The sequence below is a fragment of the Tetrao urogallus genome, assembly GCF_951394365.1.
Source record: "Tetrao urogallus genome assembly, chromosome: 2".
Lineage (NCBI taxonomy): Eukaryota > Metazoa > Chordata > Aves > Galliformes > Phasianidae > Tetrao > Tetrao urogallus.
The window spans coordinates 72,778,830-72,801,321 of record NC_136814.1 but is presented as its reverse complement, the minus strand read 5'-3'; the positions used below and the strand labels follow the sequence as shown (position 1 = coordinate 72,801,321).

The 22,492-nt window shown below is 38.0% G+C and overlaps 1 protein-coding gene across 4 annotated transcripts in view; it reads right to left on the bottom strand.

Moving 5' to 3' along the window:
• Positions 1–22,152, bottom strand: part of EPHA7 (EPH receptor A7) — a gene marked incomplete at both ends in the record, with an annotated part of 152,097 nt that extends 129,945 nt beyond the window's left edge. For all 4 annotated transcript variants that reach the window (XM_079550534.1, XM_079550537.1, XM_079550535.1 and 1 more), the window contains 3 exons: positions 13,052–13,721; positions 18,142–18,206; positions 22,056–22,152. In XM_079550534.1, coding sequence (XP_079406660.1) covers positions 13,052–13,721; positions 18,142–18,206; positions 22,056–22,152 — 832 coding nt within the window. The remainder of the gene's footprint in view (positions 1–13,051; positions 13,722–18,141; positions 18,207–22,055) is intronic.
• Positions 22,153–22,492: the final 340 nt, after the last annotated feature.

Here is a 22,492-nt window from a genome sequence, read left to right as displayed (position 1 = left end):
ATCTTTGAAAAAAAGTAATACTTCAATTTCTTGAGAGCAGTTTACATCAATATATAATAATGCAATTGTGTGATTGTACACCACAACTCATGATTTATTTATTTATTTATTTATTTATTTTCTAACACTCCTGGTAGGGATATTGCCACAGTAATGAGGAAAACACACATTTTTCATATTTGTAATAACTATTAAATAAACTGCTTTAAGCAAGTGCTGCAAGATTGGGCCTTTGCTCTTTGTGTTTATAACAGATGGTTATGACATGGGGCCAATTCCTGTTTTTCTTACTCTCACAACTAGTCCCAAGGGACTAATTATTTTTTATTTTATTTTTATGAATAAAGCAAGCAAGATTTTACTCAAGGGAAAATAAGTGGGTTTGTAACAAAAACATTTGTAGTCCCCTTTTCCATTGGGTAAAAGCAGGGCGCTCTGCCTCTTCAGCATGCTATATCAGCCTTAAAGGAAGTGTTAAGGAACTCCAGTTGCAGGTACTTGAAAGAAGCAGAGAGAACTAGGACATAAATCTGAAATAATGACAGTACTCAACAGATTTCTCCAATGTGCTTCAGAAACCGCTACTGAGGATAGAGATTGGCAAGGAATCCCCAGCAGCACAGTACTTCCATCTGGGTTGGGTGAAACTACTGCATTTCTCAGAACAGACAGCTAGAGGGGTTTTAAGGAGGAGACAGATCCCATTTGTTAACTTATAGAGATGTGTAATACAGTACAGTACGAGTTTTCACTCACTATGGATAAGCAGAGGGCTCCGATCAGATGGTACTCCCATTTTCCAGAACCTTAATGGACAATCGTCCAACTCTTTACAGCTAAATCCAAGTAAACTAGGATATATTTGTAGGCATATTCTGAGCACTAAAATGAAGTATGACAAAGAGAAATCAGTACTTCTGAAGAACATGATACACTGAAGATGGACCACCTATACAGGAAAGTATCAGCTCCATCTATGTGCTATACTGTCCATAAACTACCATACAACTTTACTCTAGCTAATTACTACCACTGTTTTTTGATCACATGTCCACCAAAAAGAGTTAAGAGGATCTGATACACTTCTCCCACAGGGCACAGGCAAGCAAGCACAGGGAAAGTGTAAATCATATGTGATGCACAAAGGGCATGCTACATCCTTCTTGAAAAAGCAGGAAACCATAAAACTAAGAAACTGGGCCTGGGCAGCAACAAAAAAATGCCTGTTACTGAAAATCAGTCCAAAGTAGGAACAGGAAGAAACACAGAGTGCTACACAACCTTCTCATTAGCATCACTGTGGTCCCCGTGCTCATCACCACACTATAGGAACTTCTGTTGGCATTTCACTGCTTTCTCCCTCCTGACACTGTACAGGTTGCTTGTCAGAGTGCCAAAAGCTGGATCTTATTTCACTGAACATAAATACAGTACTGACTCAGGCACATGGAAACATCACATATGACTACAGATATTTAGAACTCTCTTTTGGAAAGATTGTAGAGACTTCAAGATTGAAAAGCCTCCTCTACTTTCAATATAAAGATTGGGATTCTCCTCCTCCTAAAGAATAACTTACACTAGTATACATTTAAGTACGTATAGCACTTTATAAAGCAGCATTCAAAAAAAATACTGTTTCAGTCTGAATGCTTACATGTCAGCTACTCACTGCTAGAAACAGCAATTCTGCATTACCTGTATTTACAAGATTAAACTGGCCTCTTCTTAATTGACAACAATGGTGTAGAAAGTTAACGTTTATCTTACAAATGAGTAAATCTAGGGAGCATGAAAGGATATCCGCCATTTAGAAGAAAGAACAGCTCAAGCAAAAGATATGTTGTGTATGTGGAGCAGATCTGTACTGTTTTTATGTGCTCAGATGACCTGAGCCGCATGTTTGTGCACAGTCCCAGAACACATCCATCAATCAATGTCAACATTCTTCAGAACACCACTTCGACTGGCAACTGACAGTCAGTTATCTCCTGAATGTTAATTAATAGTGAATACTCTTGTCATTATTTAAATACACAAAATGACTTTAAATGGCAGAATTTAAAATGTAGGGTTTGCTCTCAGAGAACTTGGATTGTATTTTCCTTTAGTACTGGCAAAAAGGAAAGGAAAAAGAATTTATCTGCGTAAAGATTGAACATTATTTCTGTGATTTTTTTTTTTTTTTAAACAATCATTTCTACTTGTGTCATGCAATTTTGAATCTCATACCACTGTAAAAACTGCATATTTTAGAGTAATAAAGGAAGCCATGACTTTGTATCTTAACATACGACAGCAAAATTTTTAAGATATAAGATCAAAAGCAGGGAAATCATTGTCCCCTGCGCTATCACACTCTTCCAGGGAAACGTGTATTACAGAAAAAAGCTATTTATTACCCTCATTTTTTAACATTATTCACTAGCAATTCCCCTGACTAGACTAGACTTTTTTTTTTTTAAATAATAGGCCAAATAGAGACTTATTTCAGTTGATAAACTAAAGCAGACAGACAAGAACACACACCATGAAGTCAAAGAATTGCCCCTTTTAATCAGAAAATGAAATGATATGCAGCTAATGATAAGTGAAAACAAGCAGAAAAGAAAGTCATTGATCACAGATTTAATATTCTATATTCATAAGTAAGCACTTTGGGGCACAGTTTTCAACCCTGCTTATGATTTTAAGCACATGATACTTTCACATTTACCAGTAGCAGGCTGTGGATTAAATTTAGCTAAGACTTCCACAGGTGAGCTAATTAGGTGACAGTGTAGAGCTTTGGGATTTGCTAAAACAATGCCATTTTCCTCCTAGCTATCATTTAGGGGGACTTGATCTGTGTTTCCTTTCTAGCTAATAAAACTGCACACATTCTCAGAGTTTTCCATTCGTCTGCATAAGCATATACAGATAGCACAAAATAATGCTACAATTATATAAAAAATTTTTCTGAACAGTACTGGCAGAAAACATGTTTTCAATAAATAAAGTTGGACAAAAATGAAAACAATGAGTTAGCAATTATATTTATTTTAATCAATCAAAAAAGTAAATTGGTATTTTGAAACATAAGAGATCAAATATCTAAGATTAAATGTCTTTTTCCAGCAAGGAAACCATATCATGAGGCTCTTCCCATACAACAAAATAAAATAGGAATATCCCATCTTCCACAAGATCCCAATTAGAGTCTAAAATTATCTCCAGAGAGCAATTCAGAAAGAAAGAGCAAAGATGATCTAAAAATAATTTCATGCAATCTTTTTGTTTCTGATTAATTTTATTACTTAATATTTTATGGTATACTAAAACTATAGTCTAAGAGGAAAAAAATTAATACATCTGAATTTACTTTGACATATAAACAAATTACCCTCGTAAGAAAATACATAATTATACCAAAATTTATATACGTAAGTACATATATATAGTTGATAACGAAAAAGACTGGAATCTATACCTCCATATGAATGGTTTTAACTGATAGAGTACGGAGAGAGCAACAGTTTCAGCAGGGGTTATTAAAACCTTCTAACACTGACTGCATGTTGGTTAGTTGACATGCAGTATTTAAAGCAAGAGATCTCAGTTCAAATTCTGCTCAGCAAGAAAAATAATCGACCTAAGTTAGGAAAACTTGAGCTGAATGAGATCATGTAAACATGATCAGAGATCATAGCCACATGTTGCCCACTCAAACCACGTTCACAGACAGACTAGAGAACATCTAATTTTTGAATGTGTAATTTTTTTGAGCACCAACATAGCTAAGTTGTTTGGCATACAGATTTCCAAATCTTCAGGCATACTGAAGATAAGTATGAAAGTAAACTTTTTTTGTAGAATCCCAATTGCCAACATTGTTTAAGCATATTCATGGTAGCTAAGCAAGGGCTCCACAATTTTAGATTGGGATTTTAACTAGATTCTCAAAACCAACTGTGTGCCTCAGTAGACACAAATGGATCAATTCAAATAGGCAACACATAGACATCCATGAGACATATCAATTGCTCTCAAACTCTATCCATACAGTGGTTTAGAGTAGAAAAAAAAATGGTGCATTCAGGAAGTTGAAAGAATGCTGTGTTTACTGCTCCCAAGTGAAGCCACTGAGAAAGAGAGATTCGGAGGATTGTAGGTAACAGAGAGTTTTAACTTTTCAGATGGAGTGGATCAGATCAGCAATAAAAACTCCAGGCACCTGTTGAGTTTTCCCTTTACCAGAAGTGGGTGAGGAACTCTACACTCTGCCCCTCATACACAGGGCACTAGATCTCTATGAAGGAGTACACGTACACTGTGCTCCAAGACTACAACAAAATTATTTGAGAAATGTGGTCATTTGAGAAAAACAAGCTCTAACAAGTGTCAGAGAATACTTGACTGCATCATAAGAATATATCCATTAACCTGAAAGGAATATGCAATTGGTCATATGCATATTATATGAGGACACCATATCAGTCACCTGACATAAGTGCAAGGTACGTGACCTAGGAAGGCTAGCATAGTTGAATTTACTCTGTGTTCAATCTCCTGGAAAATCACCACCAGTCATCTAGGCTGGTGGTATTTCACACTCACTCAACATAAGGAAATAATTTAACAGGTTATATCCATTAATTATGCTACAGTTTATACATCACATGAACCATCTGTGGAATGTTCAAGTGCCATTTATATATGCTTATCTATACACATTTCTACCAACATAATACCTACAATTCAGAAAAACATTCCTAATCAAAAAATAATTTAAATACGTTTCATCAAATAAAGCTTTAGGTTTATGCATATGCTTACAGTTACTTAGAACTTTAGCATTTTCTTCAGCAGAAAAATATTAACGTGGTGTTACGCTGATGGAGTTGGTCGGATTCTTGCCATTCAATGCTAGGGATTAAGCCTAAGCCCACAGTTACACAGGTAGTTTTCTGTGTAAGGCTTTGCCTACTTAAAATACTGAAAAGCAAGAACTCCATTTTAAGAGCACAGGTTCTAAAGCATGCTTATCTGTGGCAAGAGCTACCATCAAATATTTCTGTTCAAAAGTCAGTAGTTAAACAGAAAACTAGGGCTCTAGATTTGTACCAGCTTCTCAAAACTGCGTCCTTAACTTATTTCACAAGTACAGCAGGAAATGATATCTGTGAAATAATTATAATTACATTTCTTGATCACGTATTTCCTTTTTATCAATCAGTCACACATCTGATCTATGTCAAGTGTCATAAAATACTAAATAATTGATGTTAGACTTATTAGAAAGATGCTTGATATTGCTATTGCAAGATTATTTTGCTAATAATCACATGCATCTAATTAAACCATAAAAACTAAGAAGTATCAATTTACCTAGGATAGGAAAATCCTCATGTTTCTCACAGATGCAAGTAACTTTATCCTCTTCAAGATAGCTTTATGTAGCTGATTGGACTTGCTATCTATGTATGTACACAGACTGACATGACAGGTACTCTAGAACTATAATAAAATAATTCTTATCTCTCTTTATACCAGGTGGCCTTTTTTACTTTGAATTATAAATTACATTAAGTCAAATTGCCTAAAATGTACATAACTTCTAAAAAATATTTTTCCTGAAGTAATTTTTTTAATTGAAAGAGGAAAAATAGAAGAAAAAGTTGTTAAATACCAAACAGCTGGTTTTCAATATGTTGATTAGATTTTATTAACACATTTAATAATGAGACTTAATACTGTCAGAAATAGTTACCTGTGCAAAAGTGCATAAGAGCATAAGAATACTCCCTTACTAAAGACATACTGTCAATATGTCTAGGAACAAGAAAATAAACATGAGATTCCTACAGAAAATAACTTCTGCTGTCAACTACTAGTTACGGTACTATTCTCTTTCAAATACTCCATACCTTTTTATTAACATGAAGAAGAATTGAACTCATGGAGATGAGCAAAGAAAAGAATAAGAAGTGGTCAAGGATAAAAGCTTTTGTAAATAAGCGGAAGATATTTCATAAAATTTAAATGTTTTAAATGTCTTAAATATATTTGCTATTGCTGCTGTTTTCTCAATAAGGCAATGTAATAGAAGGAATTAGAAATCTCATTCTGTAAGAAGTCACTTTTCATGAAATTAAACAGTGAACTGGCTTTTTCTCCTGCTTCTTGCCACAACACACTGTGAATATAGTATTATATATAATATATATTATATATCACAACATACTGTGAATGTAGAAAACATACATATTTTTACTGTCTCCTAAACCATGCTGCATTTTCAATTAGCTCCATGAACAGAATTTTTAAACTCATTTACGAAGGCTATTAAAAACTGTTTTATTCTTAACTTTGTTAGAATCTTAATGTTTTATTAAAAAAAAAAAAAAAAAACAGAATTTATTGCATTTCTAGAAGGAAAAAAAAAAAAAAGACATAAAATGTGTGATTTACAAAACTGAATCCACACAGAAAGATCCACTTATCCATTATGTCTTTGAAGTTAATATTTGAAAATGTTTTGTTTTCAATTTAAAAAGTGTTAGTCTATAAACTTTTGCTATCTTACTATTTTTAATAACTCAATTGGTATTCCAGACAGAGCTATACAGATCACTGTACAGTGAAAACACTGAGATTAAAAGCTTGGAAGTCAACAATCAACAATTAGTTTTTACACTGTAGTTGAAGTGCTAATAAGGATGATAGTAAATGAAAACCCACATAAAAGGAAAATAAGATACTGTCTCTAGAATCCTAAGTAAAAGCAGACAGTCTCAAGGATTTAATGCTGCTTATTATATAAAAAATGATGCGGGGAGACTTAACATTTTCATGAGAAAGGATGGAGTTTGGGATCCAGCAAAATTCAAAAGCTAATCTAGTTAAGAAAACATTTTGTACAAATAATTTAGATTTATTTCAACTTCAGTATCATATCAAGCATAGATCTCTGTGTTTATCCCTCTTCTCTAATAAGAACTTCAACTTCACTCCTCTGCTCAAACCTCTCTGTTTTCAGACAATATCTACTTTGAACTGCACTGTTTGCCTGAACTACTTTGTCAGCATTTTACCATCTGTATAATAGATGTCTTATAAATGCATATAGCAGATTAATTAAACATTCATTTACATGCTCCCACTTTTCTCTGATCAGTTTCCCATTATATTATCTCTGCTTTTGACTTCTCAGTATTCTACTGATCCTCACTTTTTCAGTCTTCAGCACCTTCTTGGTAATTGTTCGTTTTTGCCTTGCTTAAAAAATAACATGAAGGAACAGACGTGCATGAGATACAACCTAACCAGATTTGTGCGTTTCACTTGTGACATTTAGACTTAGAAATGAAAGAACATTTAAATTTCATTTAAATTCTCTGGCTTAATTCCCAGAGATCAACAGAAATTGTGGTAGAAAAAAAAAAAGAGAAAAAAAAACCAACACAATTTCCAAGCAAATCAGCGGCTTTTTCACCTAGGAAAGCCTTTTCTATTTTAAAAAGAATAACAAAGCTACCACTTCGTTATTGCAACTTTTCACAAAAGATTTCTGAGAACAGTTTGCTGCAGAAGCTTGATGTATGGTTTTGGACAACAGATTTGTCACCAAGATATTCCAGCTTTAACCACCAGCTAATGCTTCATTTAGAACAAAGAGAAGATCTAGACTTTATGGCTGAGGAGTTAACGGCCCAGCTGTTGAGAAACCGGAGCTAATTCAGCAGCAGCATCCCAGATCTGTAAAGACAGCTTTAGTGTTTCCTCTGTAACTAAAGGAGAAGCTATTAAGGTTCTGTTTGATTTCATTGCTGTTTTGTCAAGATTTGTGCTCACTAGTGAATCTGATGAGGAAAAAAAAGTATAACACACTTTGTTTACGAAACCGATACTCAGCAAAGCTCTGGCAAAATGCAAATATAAAATTAATTCCCAGATACAAGAAAATTTGGGAAGAGAGATGAGAAGACAGCTCTACATTCAATGTCATCCAACAATTTTGCTTCTTCTGGGCTCCTGATAGCCCATCTGCATACAATATTTCACTCCTGTCAGTTCTCCTGGAGCAAACCAGCTAGTTCATGGAAACCTAATCAGTCAGCATCTCTGTGGTTTATTCATTTGGATTTATCTAATGTAATCACTGATGACACTATGGATGAGAGCTAACTAGTTTCAACTGTCTCTACAGTATGATTCTTGTTCACTTCAACTTAACACCACCTTACACCTCACATATTTTCATATCACACTCCAGAAAGGCTTGATCCAGTTGTTGATCCAGCGTGAAAGAATTCAAGACACTTAACTCTAGAAACTCCAAACAAGGACTGAAGTAAAGATCACAGCTCTATATTTAACTGTAAAAACTACTCTGTACTCTTGATGAGCTAGCTTGAAGGTCTTACCTTCACCTTATGTTCTATTTTTCTAACTCTTGCTAGAATTTGCTGGAAAGATATTTAACATGATGAGTTTTTTTTAAAAAAATTCAATAGTTTCTATGTGGTAGTGTCAGGGATCTGATATCTGATCACAGTGACATTTGTTTCAAAAGGACAGAAAAGCTACTTGATATCTTAGGAGGGAGAAAGAAAGGAGGTAGACATTCTCCCACTGAACTTTCACTAGCTCTACAAAAAAATGGCAAAACTGTCAGAAACGTCCTCATGCTTTTCTCTGGTTCAATTTGCTGCCAGCATTTATATCTTCCCAAGAGTAATTTTGGAGGCAAATGGAAACAAGGTAACATTTCTTCAAGAAAGAAACACGTAGAGTCTTGATAGAAAACATCTTCAGCAGCACGCATTTTACCATCTTGTCACTTCTCCACCAAGTGAAACAGAAACAGTAGCAACAGAAAGTCTAAAAAGACTGCTTAATTTGCAAATCACCCACAGGTTTTGGGACACACCACCTGGGCCTAGCCATGCAACCCAGGCTTTTAGGAAGCATGGCAACCCCCATTTTAACAACTCATTCACATCCCCCCATAAATTCATTGCCCTCTACTAGCAAACACGTGGAACATTGGTTCCTGAATATTAAAAGGGAAAAATGAAAACCAATTACAAACACACATTAAAAAATCAATAACCCAACAATAACAAAAAACACCACTTTACCATAAATAAATAACTTTACCATGACAGATGCCAAAACAGAATTTGCCTTATGTTATCAAGTAATGTGATAAAAGTCTGTCCCGAAAAGAAAAAAAAAAAAAAAAAGGAATAAATAGAGCTTTTAGTCTGGCACAATGTACAGTACATGGCAAAGTTTGGAAAGAAAGGTCTGTAGCTTCATTTTTACGTCATGAAGACAGAATGTGCAAGTAGCTATAATCCCCTCCCTATTTGCGGGGGCACTAAAACAACTGTTAATGTTGTTTTAGTATTAAAAGATGTTTAATAGTAAAACTTACACTTTGACTTTGCCTCAACTTCTTTGTTTTTGGACTTGGTCCTAAATCATCTATGTAATTTCTCACTTCAGTCATATTAAGAGATGCTTCTTACCTTCTGAAATATCACACTACTGCTCCAATTGAATAAATATAATTCTCTTACATCCCACACCCAACTAACATGAAACAGATGAAAATTGCATTATACTAGGAGTTCTCAAGGAATCATTTTCTCATTCACATACCAATCACTGATATCAGTGCGGTGCTTATATGTGCAACACATTGACTGGACAACACTGTGAGAAAGAAACCAAAGTTACATCCATTGGGAGTCTACTACAGATAGAGAAAACTGCATTGCATTTAGGTGGGGTTTTTTTTTGTTTTGTTTTGTTTTTTTGTTTTGTTTTGTTTTATTTTGTTTTTTTCTTTGCTCTGTTTCTTGATGGAGCAGGCACAGTGGGTAACATTAGAAGACTTGCTAAGTACCTTTCAGGTATGTTTGCTAGGTACTTCTCCGTACAGTTGTTCATAATATAAAATCTCTATAATTCAGTATAGTTCCAAATACTAGCAGACATGATCAACTCTGAGGAGACAGTACCCTTGTATGTAAGCAAAAACAACAAAACCAACTGCAATGCAAAGTTCATACTGTTATCTAGTTTTCTCAGGCTTTCTACAACAAGCTTTAAGATTTTGCCTTACATGAACACTGTGAGCTGCATGGAGTTAAGCTCTCCTTTTTGTATGTGTTATTACAATAGATCACTGAGATGGTATGGAATTCTAAGCGCATCAGTAGCAAGAAGTAATCAATGCACATCTGAAAAATATATTAATTCAGCTTAGAACATTGAACACTGAAGAATGAACAAACGAAAGTTTGGTGTCTAGCTGGTGTATTTCACGACTCATGATTGCTTCCTTTCTTATTCTTCCAGACTCTACCAGTTACTTGCATTCAGTGCAACAAAAACAACAACAACAACAAAAATAAGGGTTCTGGCAGCACATCCAGTGCAGAATTAGTATAAATCAAAAGGCAATTGTTTTAGTATCTGAATTCAAGAAATTTCACATACAGAAGAAAAGCTGTATGCAAAAGGATCACATTCTTCAATCACAGTCAGCCAATCAAGCCAGCATAACACAAATGAAAATCCCCACTGAGTTACAGGTTGAAGAGCTATTGGAAGTACAATGTGGCCATCTACTCCTATCTTTGCTACAATGCAGACAGATAAGGCATTATTCTGTATCTTTAAAAGGCTTTCCTATTGTGTTAAATTAATTCAGGTGAGCTACAGTAAGCGTGAGAGAGCAATCACAGACTTCAGCCAGTCCTGACAGAGCACAATGCTTTCTACCACGACTAGTCCCAGAGAAGTCACACAGCATGCCAGGTACAAAGTATTTGCAGAAGTGAGCCCTCAGACAAGGCTATAAAAGCTCTGGGTTAAGGAAGCACACATCGACTTGCCTCTGCTTGATCTGTTACACAGCTTGACAGTAACAGATAGCCAGTTGCATTAGTGTCAATGCTCAGATAAGTTTCCCTCAATATCTGTCACAAAAAACAGACGCTGTATCAGTGTGCCAGCTGTATTATCGGACACTACATAGTTGATCATATTTAATAACATCCTCAAGCACAGACATGGCTAACAAGCATTACAGACTGCAATTACTATTGTGAGACACAGTCACTCAGATTAGCCTGGCTCTGAGCAGCCAGCAGCACACATTTGGTGAGCGGCTGCCTCCCACCTTTTCTCTCTCAAATACATTAACTTGCCTCAATATGGAGACAGAGTTTGTTTTCAAATTCTTAATAGGGCCACTGAAAGAAAAGAAAAAAATACTATAAATGATCCTCTGGACTGCTTCCAGTGTAGCGTATTCTCTTAGCAATTGCCTTGGAAGCAAGCCAACAGTGAGAAGTGTTCTTGCAAATGAGCACACTGCTATACTCAAGTACAAGTTATCATTTAATTCTTTTGTCAACATCAGTGTGGTTAGAAATTAAGAAGCTTGTTTAACAAATAAGTTACTTGAATTCCAGTTACCAAACACTTACTTTCCTCTCTCTAACCCCAGCACCACCTCTCACCCATCTCAGCCACTACCCAGTATATATATTGCCTCTTTATTTGGATACTTTCTCTTCTCTGTTTAAAGAGAAATAAAATTAGTATATTCGTTACATCAACCATGACTAGGTCTGTAATCAAGAAAAAAAAAAAGTCAGTCACTCCAAAGAAACATCTGATAGACTCAATACAGTTTTCAATGGGATACACTGGTTAATATTTTTAACAGAGCCTTAATACAGTCTGCTGAGTGGTTTTGTGGGGGCAGTTTTTTACATCACTATTATTCCTAATGAGATCACCCTCTTCAGTGTATAAGCCCTCATCCTTTCTCAACATAACAATGAAAGATTTGTGAGAGGCTACAAAGGCCCCAGATCAACTTCACCTTGTATAGAATTTCCTACTAAAAAACTCATCAGGAACGCAATAGTTTTCTTCCCTGACAACAGCTTATTAACAATAAGCACATTTACTTTCCTTTAGGGTGACCCTAATCCTCTACAGGATTTGAAGTCCTTACATGGACATCTCAGGTTTAGTGACTGCAGCCAGGTTTGGTTTTGAAATTCCGTAGGTTTTTCTTTTTCATAGGTTTGGGAGTGTATTTAGGTATGGTAAACTTGCATGCAACATTTCTCACTAACATGCCTCTTATGATAAAAATGTGACCATAAATAGCTTGTGTGATCTTATGATAAGAATTATATATTTTCATAAACATTAAAAAAATTATATCAGTCTTTAAACAAACTGTCTTGATTTTATTGTAAGCAGAGACAGCAAAATATTCTTTCCTACAGTAAGCAGAAAGTTCTTATGCATGTAGACCCACTGGCAGCAGCACTAAGGGTAAGTATTTTTCTAAGAATCTGTGTAACTAAATCAGTCTTAATTAGAAAGTACAACTCAATAGTCTCCGATTTACTAGTATTTCAAACTATTCACCATGATCCCTTAGAAAGTGAAAAGTTCCAAGTTAGTTTTATGCAAAATGAAACTGCAGAAAGGGAAACATACTTCAATCTGGAAACATGATATTCTGTTTGAAAGATCTAAAACAATACTTTTGTGTCTAAATTTGTAAGCACTTACAATGCAAATCTCCAAAGCAGATTTTATTGTGTGTATATTCTTCCTATTATTAACCACATCTCATTCTACATTTCTTTTCTCAGTTTCAATTTCCTTGTAATTGTCATAGGCCATATGAAAGAACAAGGTGTTTAATTGCTCAGAGATTATTAATACGAAGTTCTGTACCAATAAGTACAAGGAATGTTACCTTAAACTGTTGAAAATTTCAGTCCTGAATCTATATTTAAAAACTTGTATGAGGCATAACTATAAACAAAAATGAAGTAAAATGCAGCACACAAACACCAATTTCCATACCCAGAAGTGACTGCTTTAGACTGGCCAGTAGGAAGAGTACAGACTGAGGATCTGAAACTTTAACAGCAGACTGACGATGTATTTCTGTTGCAGAGAAATAACAAAATGGTGCAATATAACCTGTACTGCACACAATAAAAGCTATATGTCTACTTACGTTCACAGGTGTCTCCTTTCTGCTGATATCCTGCTTTGCAGATACACTTTCCAATAGGCACTAGCCATTCTCCCTCTGCGCTACAGTGCATCTTCGGAGAGTTCTCAGCTTCCTCCTCTGCACTGCTGACACAAGTTCCTCGCACTTCAACTAAAGAGGAAAACTCTGAGCCAGTCACTGTGTCAGGAAAAATAGCTAAGTTCTCAATGATGGACCAGCACTTCTTGTAGTAGACTTTCACAGAGACCAAAGCAATGCAGGCCCCTACATCCTGAAATGCAAGATAGAATCCTTTTTTGGACAAAGGTCCAATTTCTCTCACCTCTGTGTTAAGTTTCATTTTTCTCTCCCCCAGATCACCCTGGGTAAAACTTTCATCTGCTGCAATAGTGTCTATTTTTACATATTGATTTTCTCTGATATTCCTGCCAGTATCGTAGTCTGTTTCATAATAATACAAGTTAAAAGTTTCTTTACAAGTCCCCAGAACTCCAGGAAGACTGTTACAATCCCTCAGAGTGAATTTCAGTTCTACAAAAATCCTTTGTGCATTGCTTTTTGCAATCCAGTTAGTCCGAAGCCAGTTGTTTTGGTTCGATTCCATGACCTGGCATACCTGGTATGTTCGTATAGGAGTGTAGTTTTCATCCAGTCCACTAATTTCTTCCCACTAAAACAATAAAAAACAGTTAGTAATATAAAACAAGGATGCCACCAAATGTAACTATTGTGTATTTGAAAAAGTGTCACACTTAAGTGCTACTCCTTTTTAACAGTAAGACATCATAAAAAATAGGCTATTATTACAATATCCTTAAGCACTCAAGTGAAGAAAATAGACATTAATATATCTCCCTCCATTTATTCCTACGTATAAATAACCTTCAAAAATCATATTCACATCTAAGATCCAATTCCAAGGGAGAGCCTACTATAGTGAATCTGCTTTAATGGAGGTGTGGACTAGACAATTTCCAGAGTTCCTTAACAACTCCTACAGCTCCGTGATTCTGTGAAGCTTCAGAAAAGGCAAGCTGCTCAACATATCAAGCTCTAACTCCACACTGGATTCTCCCACATTTCATTAAGTTCATAAGCAAAGACTAAAAAGTAGCTCCACTTCCAGGGAAATGCACAATCAGAGAAGTCTTAGGAACTCAGATCGCTTAGGGTTACAGTCTTTCTGTATAAAACACCGACTGGAGCTTTCTGGTGTACAGCAAGCAGAAGGCTCCTGAAACTTATCCGGTATACAATTTTCAATCCTATACAATGAAGGTGGCATGAGGAGAAAACAAGAAAATTGACAGAATTAAAAATCTGGAGGTGAGAAAACACCTTGGCAGTCCCCTTTTTGTTCACTCCATGTTCTGCTCTACTCAGAAACCAGCACATGTAAGCAGATGCTCCTCACCTCACTTTTTTCAGTGGCTGCATCCATGTTAAAAGAAATGAACTTCGGTTGAGCGGGTGTTCAAATGAACCATGAGATTAAATACTCAATTAAGAACAATCCACATGATTGAAAGTTTACTGGTTCAAAGCTTGGGTTTTGTTGTTATTCCCTCTTAGGATAAGAACTGTGAAACAAACCAGTAAGTGTGTAACAGATCTGCAGTCTTTAACAGAGTTCGGTTACTTTGGAATGTGCACCTCCAGCAATGGTAAAACCACTGAAATCAAGCAGGCAAATTTGCACAGGTACATCCAAAACAATATCCATCTCTCATCTCTTTTCATAACACTTTTCTTATAACACTTAACATACTGCAGAAACTGCAGCTGTAATAAATTAGGGTTTTTTTTGAACTATCCTCGCCCAATGATACGGGCAACCATGACTTCTTATGGCACTTAGCCCTCTGGCCCTGTGTCAATAATGCACTTAAGCTCACGCTTAAGATCAATGACAATACTTATGAGCTTAATGGTAAGCATGTGCTTAAGTGTTCTGTGGGACTAGAATGCTTGGCACCTCTGCAGAACGGAGCACCCTCGACATTCCTCACACTGGTAACCAAGCGTGAAAGGTTGGTTATCCAGACTGACTTCCCAAACTAGAAACCATGCAGTATACAGTACTTTGCAAGCTTATTTGACAGCAAATGAGATCATTTTAATGTTGCTCTAATGCTCCAAGAAAAAGCAGATGTGGCTGACTTGATGGTGGAAGTTACCACCACAGAATGTATCATGGCTGTAGATGCTGAAATGCACAGAAGTTGTAAATATCAAAGTGCATTTCAAAGACCTGCAATTACTAAAGACATGGTACATATGGTATTATAAATTCATATATGCAGTATTAAATATTGAAATATTAAAAAGTCATGAAGTTAATTGCACTGATTGCATATGGAACTGTATTCATTTCAGAACAGAAAAAAAGTCCATCATTACTATAGATTTATTAGATTTGAATAAGTAACACTTTTCTCTCTCTAAGAACTAACAAGGGAAGGAAAAAAATGGGGATCGGGGCAACTGGTACTGTCGCACTTCAGAATAAATAAATAATACAAACAAAAGAAAAACAAACAAACAAACTCCATATCAATCCAAATGTAACGAAAAAAGATACAAAGCCTAAAAGTTTACTGATTTTTATAATCTCAATTGCACATTAGGTGATGTTTTCCCTCAAGGAACTGAGCCAGATTCTGGACATTCCAGTTAGAGAAAGCATTGTATTTGTGAAGTGTGAGCAGCACAAGCTCAACAGGGAACAGAATTTGACACCAGATTCTGAGCTTTGATGGGGTCTTGCCACATAAAAACAAACAAAAAAAAACACCAAACCAAAGTAAAGCAAAAGAAAGACAAGAAAAGTATATTTAACAAAAATCAAATCATTTTTCCGAAAACTATGTTATTAAGGTTCTTGAGGAATCAAGAACCCACCACTGCATGAAGTTTGTAAGTATTAGGGATACTCTAACACTGCAGTCAAGGAAAAACAGTACAAAACACTACATTCAAGTTAAAAGCTCTACGTTATGTTATCTCTAGCATTGAATGCTGCAGTCTAGCCTCCCAAATTTTCCTAAACCCATGGAATATTTGTTTCTTTAAAAAAAAAAAAAAAAAAAAAAAAAAACAGGAAAACAGGACTTATGGCTTAATTTAGTAATCACAGAACCATTACTTCAAATAGTCCACTGGAGGCATACCTGTTTCTCTATGGAAGAAAAAAGAAATCAACAGTATTTCAGGATAGGTTTTCGCCTACATCATCTAAGTTCACACCTCATTAGTATTTTTAAAGTGACTAATTCCACGTTGCCTTTTACAGAAAGAAAATTCAATTCTGTTTTATCCTGCTTCCACATACAGTGATACACATGCCATTCTATTTGACCATATCCTGTTCTATCTGTTCCAATATATGGTATTTAAACTTCCTTAGTTATCTTAGCAATATTTGAGATCACTGTTAGATGTAACATTTGCAGTTGAATAAGGCATTTAACAAGTGTCTGGGTGATATAATCTGTACTTTGCTGAAGCAGTAGTTACTCTCAAGAATTGTATTTTCTGCGTTCATTCTCATGAAATCTTTATTGCACAGCAGACAGCACAGTAACTAAAAGTAAATATTTTCTATCAAAATTACATACTTACAACTTCTATGTTGAATTCACAGACAACTACTTCTGACCATTTTCATGCAAACAAATCCAGTCATTAGCCTTATTTTTAGTTTTTTAGCCTCATTTTTAATTTTTTATTGAAACTGTCTTCTACCTTTGAAAGTAGCCTCTTGCCATTTGTTGAATTTGACTCTACTTTCTTTCATCTTTAAATATGCCAACATGTGTAACATGTGTTGACATGTCTTTCATTATCTACAGGTTAGCCTAATGTAATTGCCACCAACCTAATCTTTCAAACACCTCTGGTAGCAGCTTCAATCAATGCAAAATGCTAATGCTGAGGTTATTAGCCATCATAAATGTTGAGCTCACATTACATTTCTTCTGAAGTTCTTACATTCATTTCCAGTTTATGCTTGTATTGATTTTACGATCTTGCTTTTAAAGAAAGACACTTTCAGATTTTCATTCTTCTTATTTAAAGGATTTGTTACACTTTTATATCCCTACTCACACTTCACGCTCTTCTGGCTCCAGATTTCTTAAGGCTCTGAAGATTAAGGGCCTGATCCCCCAAGCAAGACTCCTTGCTCATGCAAGAAGTCACAATGGATGCTGCAAAAGACTGCTTCCACAAACAAGAACTATCCATATGATTTATCATTTATCAAGCTGAGCTACGGTAGGACAACATATTCACTGTACCATTCTGAAAATGTTCTTTCTTCCTCAGGACTTGAGGAATAAGGGGTTTTATATCACTTCTAATTCAGGCCGAAAGCAGCATTTTTAAGTTTATGCACACAATAAATAAAACAATAATACAGATGTTTCTAAATGTCTCATTTTTTATAATGATGTACTACTACTACAATGGTACATCTCATGGAATACCATGAGATTCATTTGTAAGCAAGCTGGAGGTGGCCTTAACCACATAATTGGTTCCTCGTTCCAGATATGAAGCTCCTTGAGATTTGGGGATGTTTCAAATTTGGAATGTCATTTCAAACACATCTGCAGTATAAATGTTTTTTTTCAGAGCACTTCAGTCTGTGCTATTCAATTACAAAGAAAACATCATAAACAAATTTATGATCAGCCATTATACAGAAAATGAAAAACATATTTTTAGAAAGTTTCCACACAAAAGAAGGTCTGCTCTTTCTACAGGATGAAGGAAAAAGCGATTTAAAATACTGTGTTACAAACATAAAGAGCTTTCTGGTATACCACAGAGGTCTATGTGACAAAAGATGAAACTAGTGAAAACATTTAGGTGAACTTATAAAGAGTATCTATTTTTTAATTAGCTTATGTTTGGACATCGTAACCCAACGTACACTTATTTCCATTCTAAAGCTGAAAGATCTATAAACACTTGGTACAATTGCTAAGAGAAATATGAGGGGAAGTTAGTTTAAAGCCAGTATTGCAATTGCTTTGGTGAAATAACTACTTGTCTTTACGAATTTAATTTTTGTAGGGACTACTTACCCCATTGGGAGGAGAGGAAATCCATTCCAACTCTGTCTGTTGTGCTTTGGAGTCCAGTAAAATAACTGAAAAAGAAAAGGAAAAGAATGGCATTTTCACTCTTTGTTAAATATAATACGTGGGAATACAAAATCAAAGTAAAAATTCTGAATTTAAAAAACGATAAAACAGAACACATCTTTTTAATTCATGCTATTGAAAAACAACTGCGAGTACAACTACGCATTTTCTTGTAAACAGATGATTAAATTGTTATGTACAATCCCCTTACAAGCAGATATACATTGTTCTTAGCAACCTCATTGCTTACATCTAAGTATAATGCTTTTTCTCGTGCCCTAAAATATTAATAGTCAGTCACTATTATGCATGCTCCCTTTATCTCCTTTGTGATGACAATATTCCCCATAAGTTGGCTATTACAGAGAGATTAAAACAAACAAACAAACAATAGCATTTCAACACTTACTCAAACTGATTCAGACAGGGCTAGTATGTACCTTACCAGGAGTTACACAGCAAAGTAATGTCTTTTGGAGTAAGAACGGGAAAAAAATACATCCTTTAGGTGATAGGGTAGCAATTCTATAAACAAATGACAACCAGGAATACAGAAAATAAGAGACTCTGCAATTACCTCACACATCGCATACACAAATCCAACCAATTTACTTTATGGTGATGGCTTACTGAAATCTTCATGTCATTATAAGCCAGTGACACCTCTGCAAAAAGACATCAGTTCTGGCGGCAGTGCAATTATTTGCATCTAAATGTAACCCTGCTTCATAAAGTGGTTAATCACAGCCTAATAAACCAACTCTTAACTATTTCACAGCACATTCTGGAAGATATATTACTGATGTTCTATTACCTCCAAACATATATTTCTAGATATGCTTTATATTTAAATTATAGTTACATGCATCTTCCCGAGCATATTACTGTCAGATTCAAATGGCACATATATTAATCCATGATATCAAATACATATACATTAAATAATTTGTTATAATATCTTTCTTCACACAGTTGAAGCTGTAGAGTGATTGGCCACATATCAGGGCTTGGTACACTTTGAAGATTCCCTCTTCAAGACTGCACATTTAACTTCATTCTTTTATTTGGTAAATGAAAAAGTCATGTACCTAATTTACATACATTCAGTATATTTTTAGCATTCAAGCTACTTATAATTTTACTTACAGCATTTAAATACTTTTATTTCAATTAATAATTTACAGCTTCAAAATGATGCAACTTTTGTCAGGTCTCTTCAATTGGTTGAATTCTGGGTTCAGCTTTCGCAGAATTTCACACAAAATTTCAATGAATGGAAAGGATGACTTAAAAAAAAAAAAAAATACACATTCACAAGTTCATAGAATAATATCGCCATAGTAGCTGAGCACAGAACCCTAACTTCCAGGCCTGTATTTCAGTAATAAACTAGAACAACTCATTAAGGAAGTCTGATAGTCTCTCTTAGAAAGATGATCTGCTTTTTTCATTAAGCTCGGATCCAAGTGGCTTTACTTTGCAACACTTTCTATAGAAAAGCAGGTGGTGTATGTGGTGGTTTGTTAAACAACAACGTTTCTAATGATTCTGGAAGGAAAAATAAAAAAAGGCACCATGAAAGACTTAACCTTTTCAGCACCAGCACAATATCCCACGGCTGCAATTCATTGTACTTTTTATTTGGCAGCAATTCACCGGCACATAGCAACGGGCACATCCCAGAAAAAAAAGACAACAAGGAAAACAAACAAACAAAAGAAGAAGGAAAAAAAACGGAACTATAATAAGTGAAACTCCTTGCTCTGCAAATACCCCCGGCAAGTAAAAGCGCTGCGTTTCCTCGTCGCACCGAAAGTTACCGGGCAGAGCCTGCCCGGCGGGCAGCTGCTGCGCGTCCCGCAGCCTAGGGGCAGAGCCGGCTCCGCGCTCGGTGAGCGGCGAGGCGAATCCGCGCACCCCTCCGGCGGCTGCGCGGGATGCGCACAGCGGACGCGCACGCTTCAGAAGTCGAAAGGAGGCGGAAAACCGGCGGGTGCGAGTTCGGGGAACGGGCTCAGCGGGGAGCCAGGGCCGCGCACACGCTCCTGGAGCTGCGCGCAAGCGACCGCGCCTCCGTCTGGAGAAACGGTACCGCGGTCTCCACCCTGCCGCCGGATTATGAGGCAGCGGCAGGGGTGGCGGAGCCCCGTGTCGAGCCCCGAGGGCTCGCAGCAGGAGGTGGGAAGCTCTGAGGGGACACCCCCGCTGGCGGAGGGCTCTGCAGTGAAAGCCGTCAGTCCCTCTCCCGGAGGGCTGGACAGCCCCCGCTCCGCTCCTCTCCAGCATCTCCCCGCGTCTTTTGTTTAGCTACAGAAAGGGAACTCGGAAAACTTTTCTGCCTCGCCCTCTGTAGCGCTCTTCAGCGCCCGGAGAGGAGCGGTGGGAGCCACGGAGGGCTGAGCCGAGAACAGCCCTCGGGCAAGGTGGGGGGCGAGGCTGCGAAGTTCCTTCCCCGCTGCTCTCTCCCCGCTCTTTCTTCCGCGGGAGTTTCCCGAGCCCGCAGCAGGTAGCCGCTATTAATCCCTGTCCGCCGCTCGCCCCCTCCTGACCTTCCTTTAGCTGCGTTGATTTTCCCCAAGCGCACACCCACTGCACACGCACACATGTATGTGTATGCATACATATCCCCATCCGCACACGAACGCGGAGCGGACTGACGCCCGGAGGCGCCGCCGCAGCCCCGGGGCCCGCACCCTCCCTGCTCCCACGGCCACGCGTGACCGCCCCCCGCGTGGGGGTCTCGGTGCATCCCTGCCCCTCCGCGTCAGCTTCGGAGATTTCGCTGAAGGCTTTCTCCCTGTTCCCTCTCTAACGTCGCTCTCTTTTTTTTTTTTTTTTTTTTTTTAAAAAAAAAAAAAAAAAGCGGAGGGCTTCGGTTTTTTTTTTTTTTTTTTTTTTTTTTTTTTTTTTGTAATGCTTCAGAATGGGATTTTACTGCGTGCCAGTTGTTTGATGAAAACTGAAAATACTGACATATCCGGTTGAGAGAGGAAAAAACCCCAAATGCGTCCCTATATAGGGACACACACACAAAAAAAAAAACCCTCGAGTTCTCCCTCCCCACCCGCTCCTCCTTCCACCCCCCATGTGAAGACGGAGACGGACCTTCATCCCTGACTGTCAAACGCTACTAGGGCGCTTTTTTAAACGATCCTGGATTTTCCCTACATGGGAAAAAAGATCTCGTAGACGGATTTCTGGAATGGATTTCACATACCTCCATCGCTCTCCTACTGCAAACTGCGCGCGGGATGGGATGGGGCAGAAAGACAGACGTCCGGGGTTCGCCATACACCGTTACGACAGCGTTGGATTGACGGCAATAGGGAAGCCCCATTGCGATACGTAAATAGTGTCAGGCACCCAGCCCCAAACCTTCCCCCCTCTGCCCAGCGATGCTGGCGATAAGCACACGCGCTGCGGACACTCGACGCCAGGACTCCCGAGAGGAGCTCACCGCACTCCGCTACCGCTTCTCATGCTCCGCGCGCGGCCCTGGAGTGCCGCAGGGCCCCGGTGGGGAGCCGTCCCGCAACGTCCCGTCCCGGAGGGCTGAGGCTGCGGGAGAGCTCTGTGCGGAGCCCCGGGCCGAGGGCTGTCTCCCCTTCCCATCACGTGCAATTGCCTCTCGGAGCTCATTCCCCGCAGCGAAAGCGCTTGTGCCGGTCTGTTACTTATACACGCGCTCACATACAGAATTCCTCACTCGTTTCTCTCCTAATCTCAAGAAAATGCACATACAAAATAAATAAATAAATAAATAAACGCAACGCAGCTCGCGGCTCCCTCCACCGAGCCTTTCGTTGCGAAAAGCAATAAATAAGCCCAAAGTTTAGTTTTCCGCACGCCTTTACCTTCTTTCGCAGCCTGTGCCTCCCCCGTGTGTGCAAAGCGGAGCAGCCAGAAGGAGCACAACATAATCCAAGGAAGAAGCCGACTTCGCAAAACCATGGTGCAGGAGCAGGGAAATGTTATCTTTCTCGCTCCCTATTTCTAGACGCCGCCGCCGCTTGGTGGGTGCGAGAGGACAGTGGCGAATTTGCACTGCGAGTCCCCGGCCCGGCGCTCCCTCCCTCCCAGCTGCCTTTCTCTTTCTCCTCCTCCTCCTCCTCCTGCTCCTTCTCCCGCCTCCGCCACCGTGCTGCTGCTCAGCTCCGGCTCCCGCACCGGGCTGCCCGCCCGCGAGCCCCGACTGCAGCCCAGCCGCCCGCGCCGCGCTCCGATAATATCAATGAGGGCGGGGGGGCGGGACCTCTGCTCCGCGGCGGCCCGTCCCTCAACATGACTGACA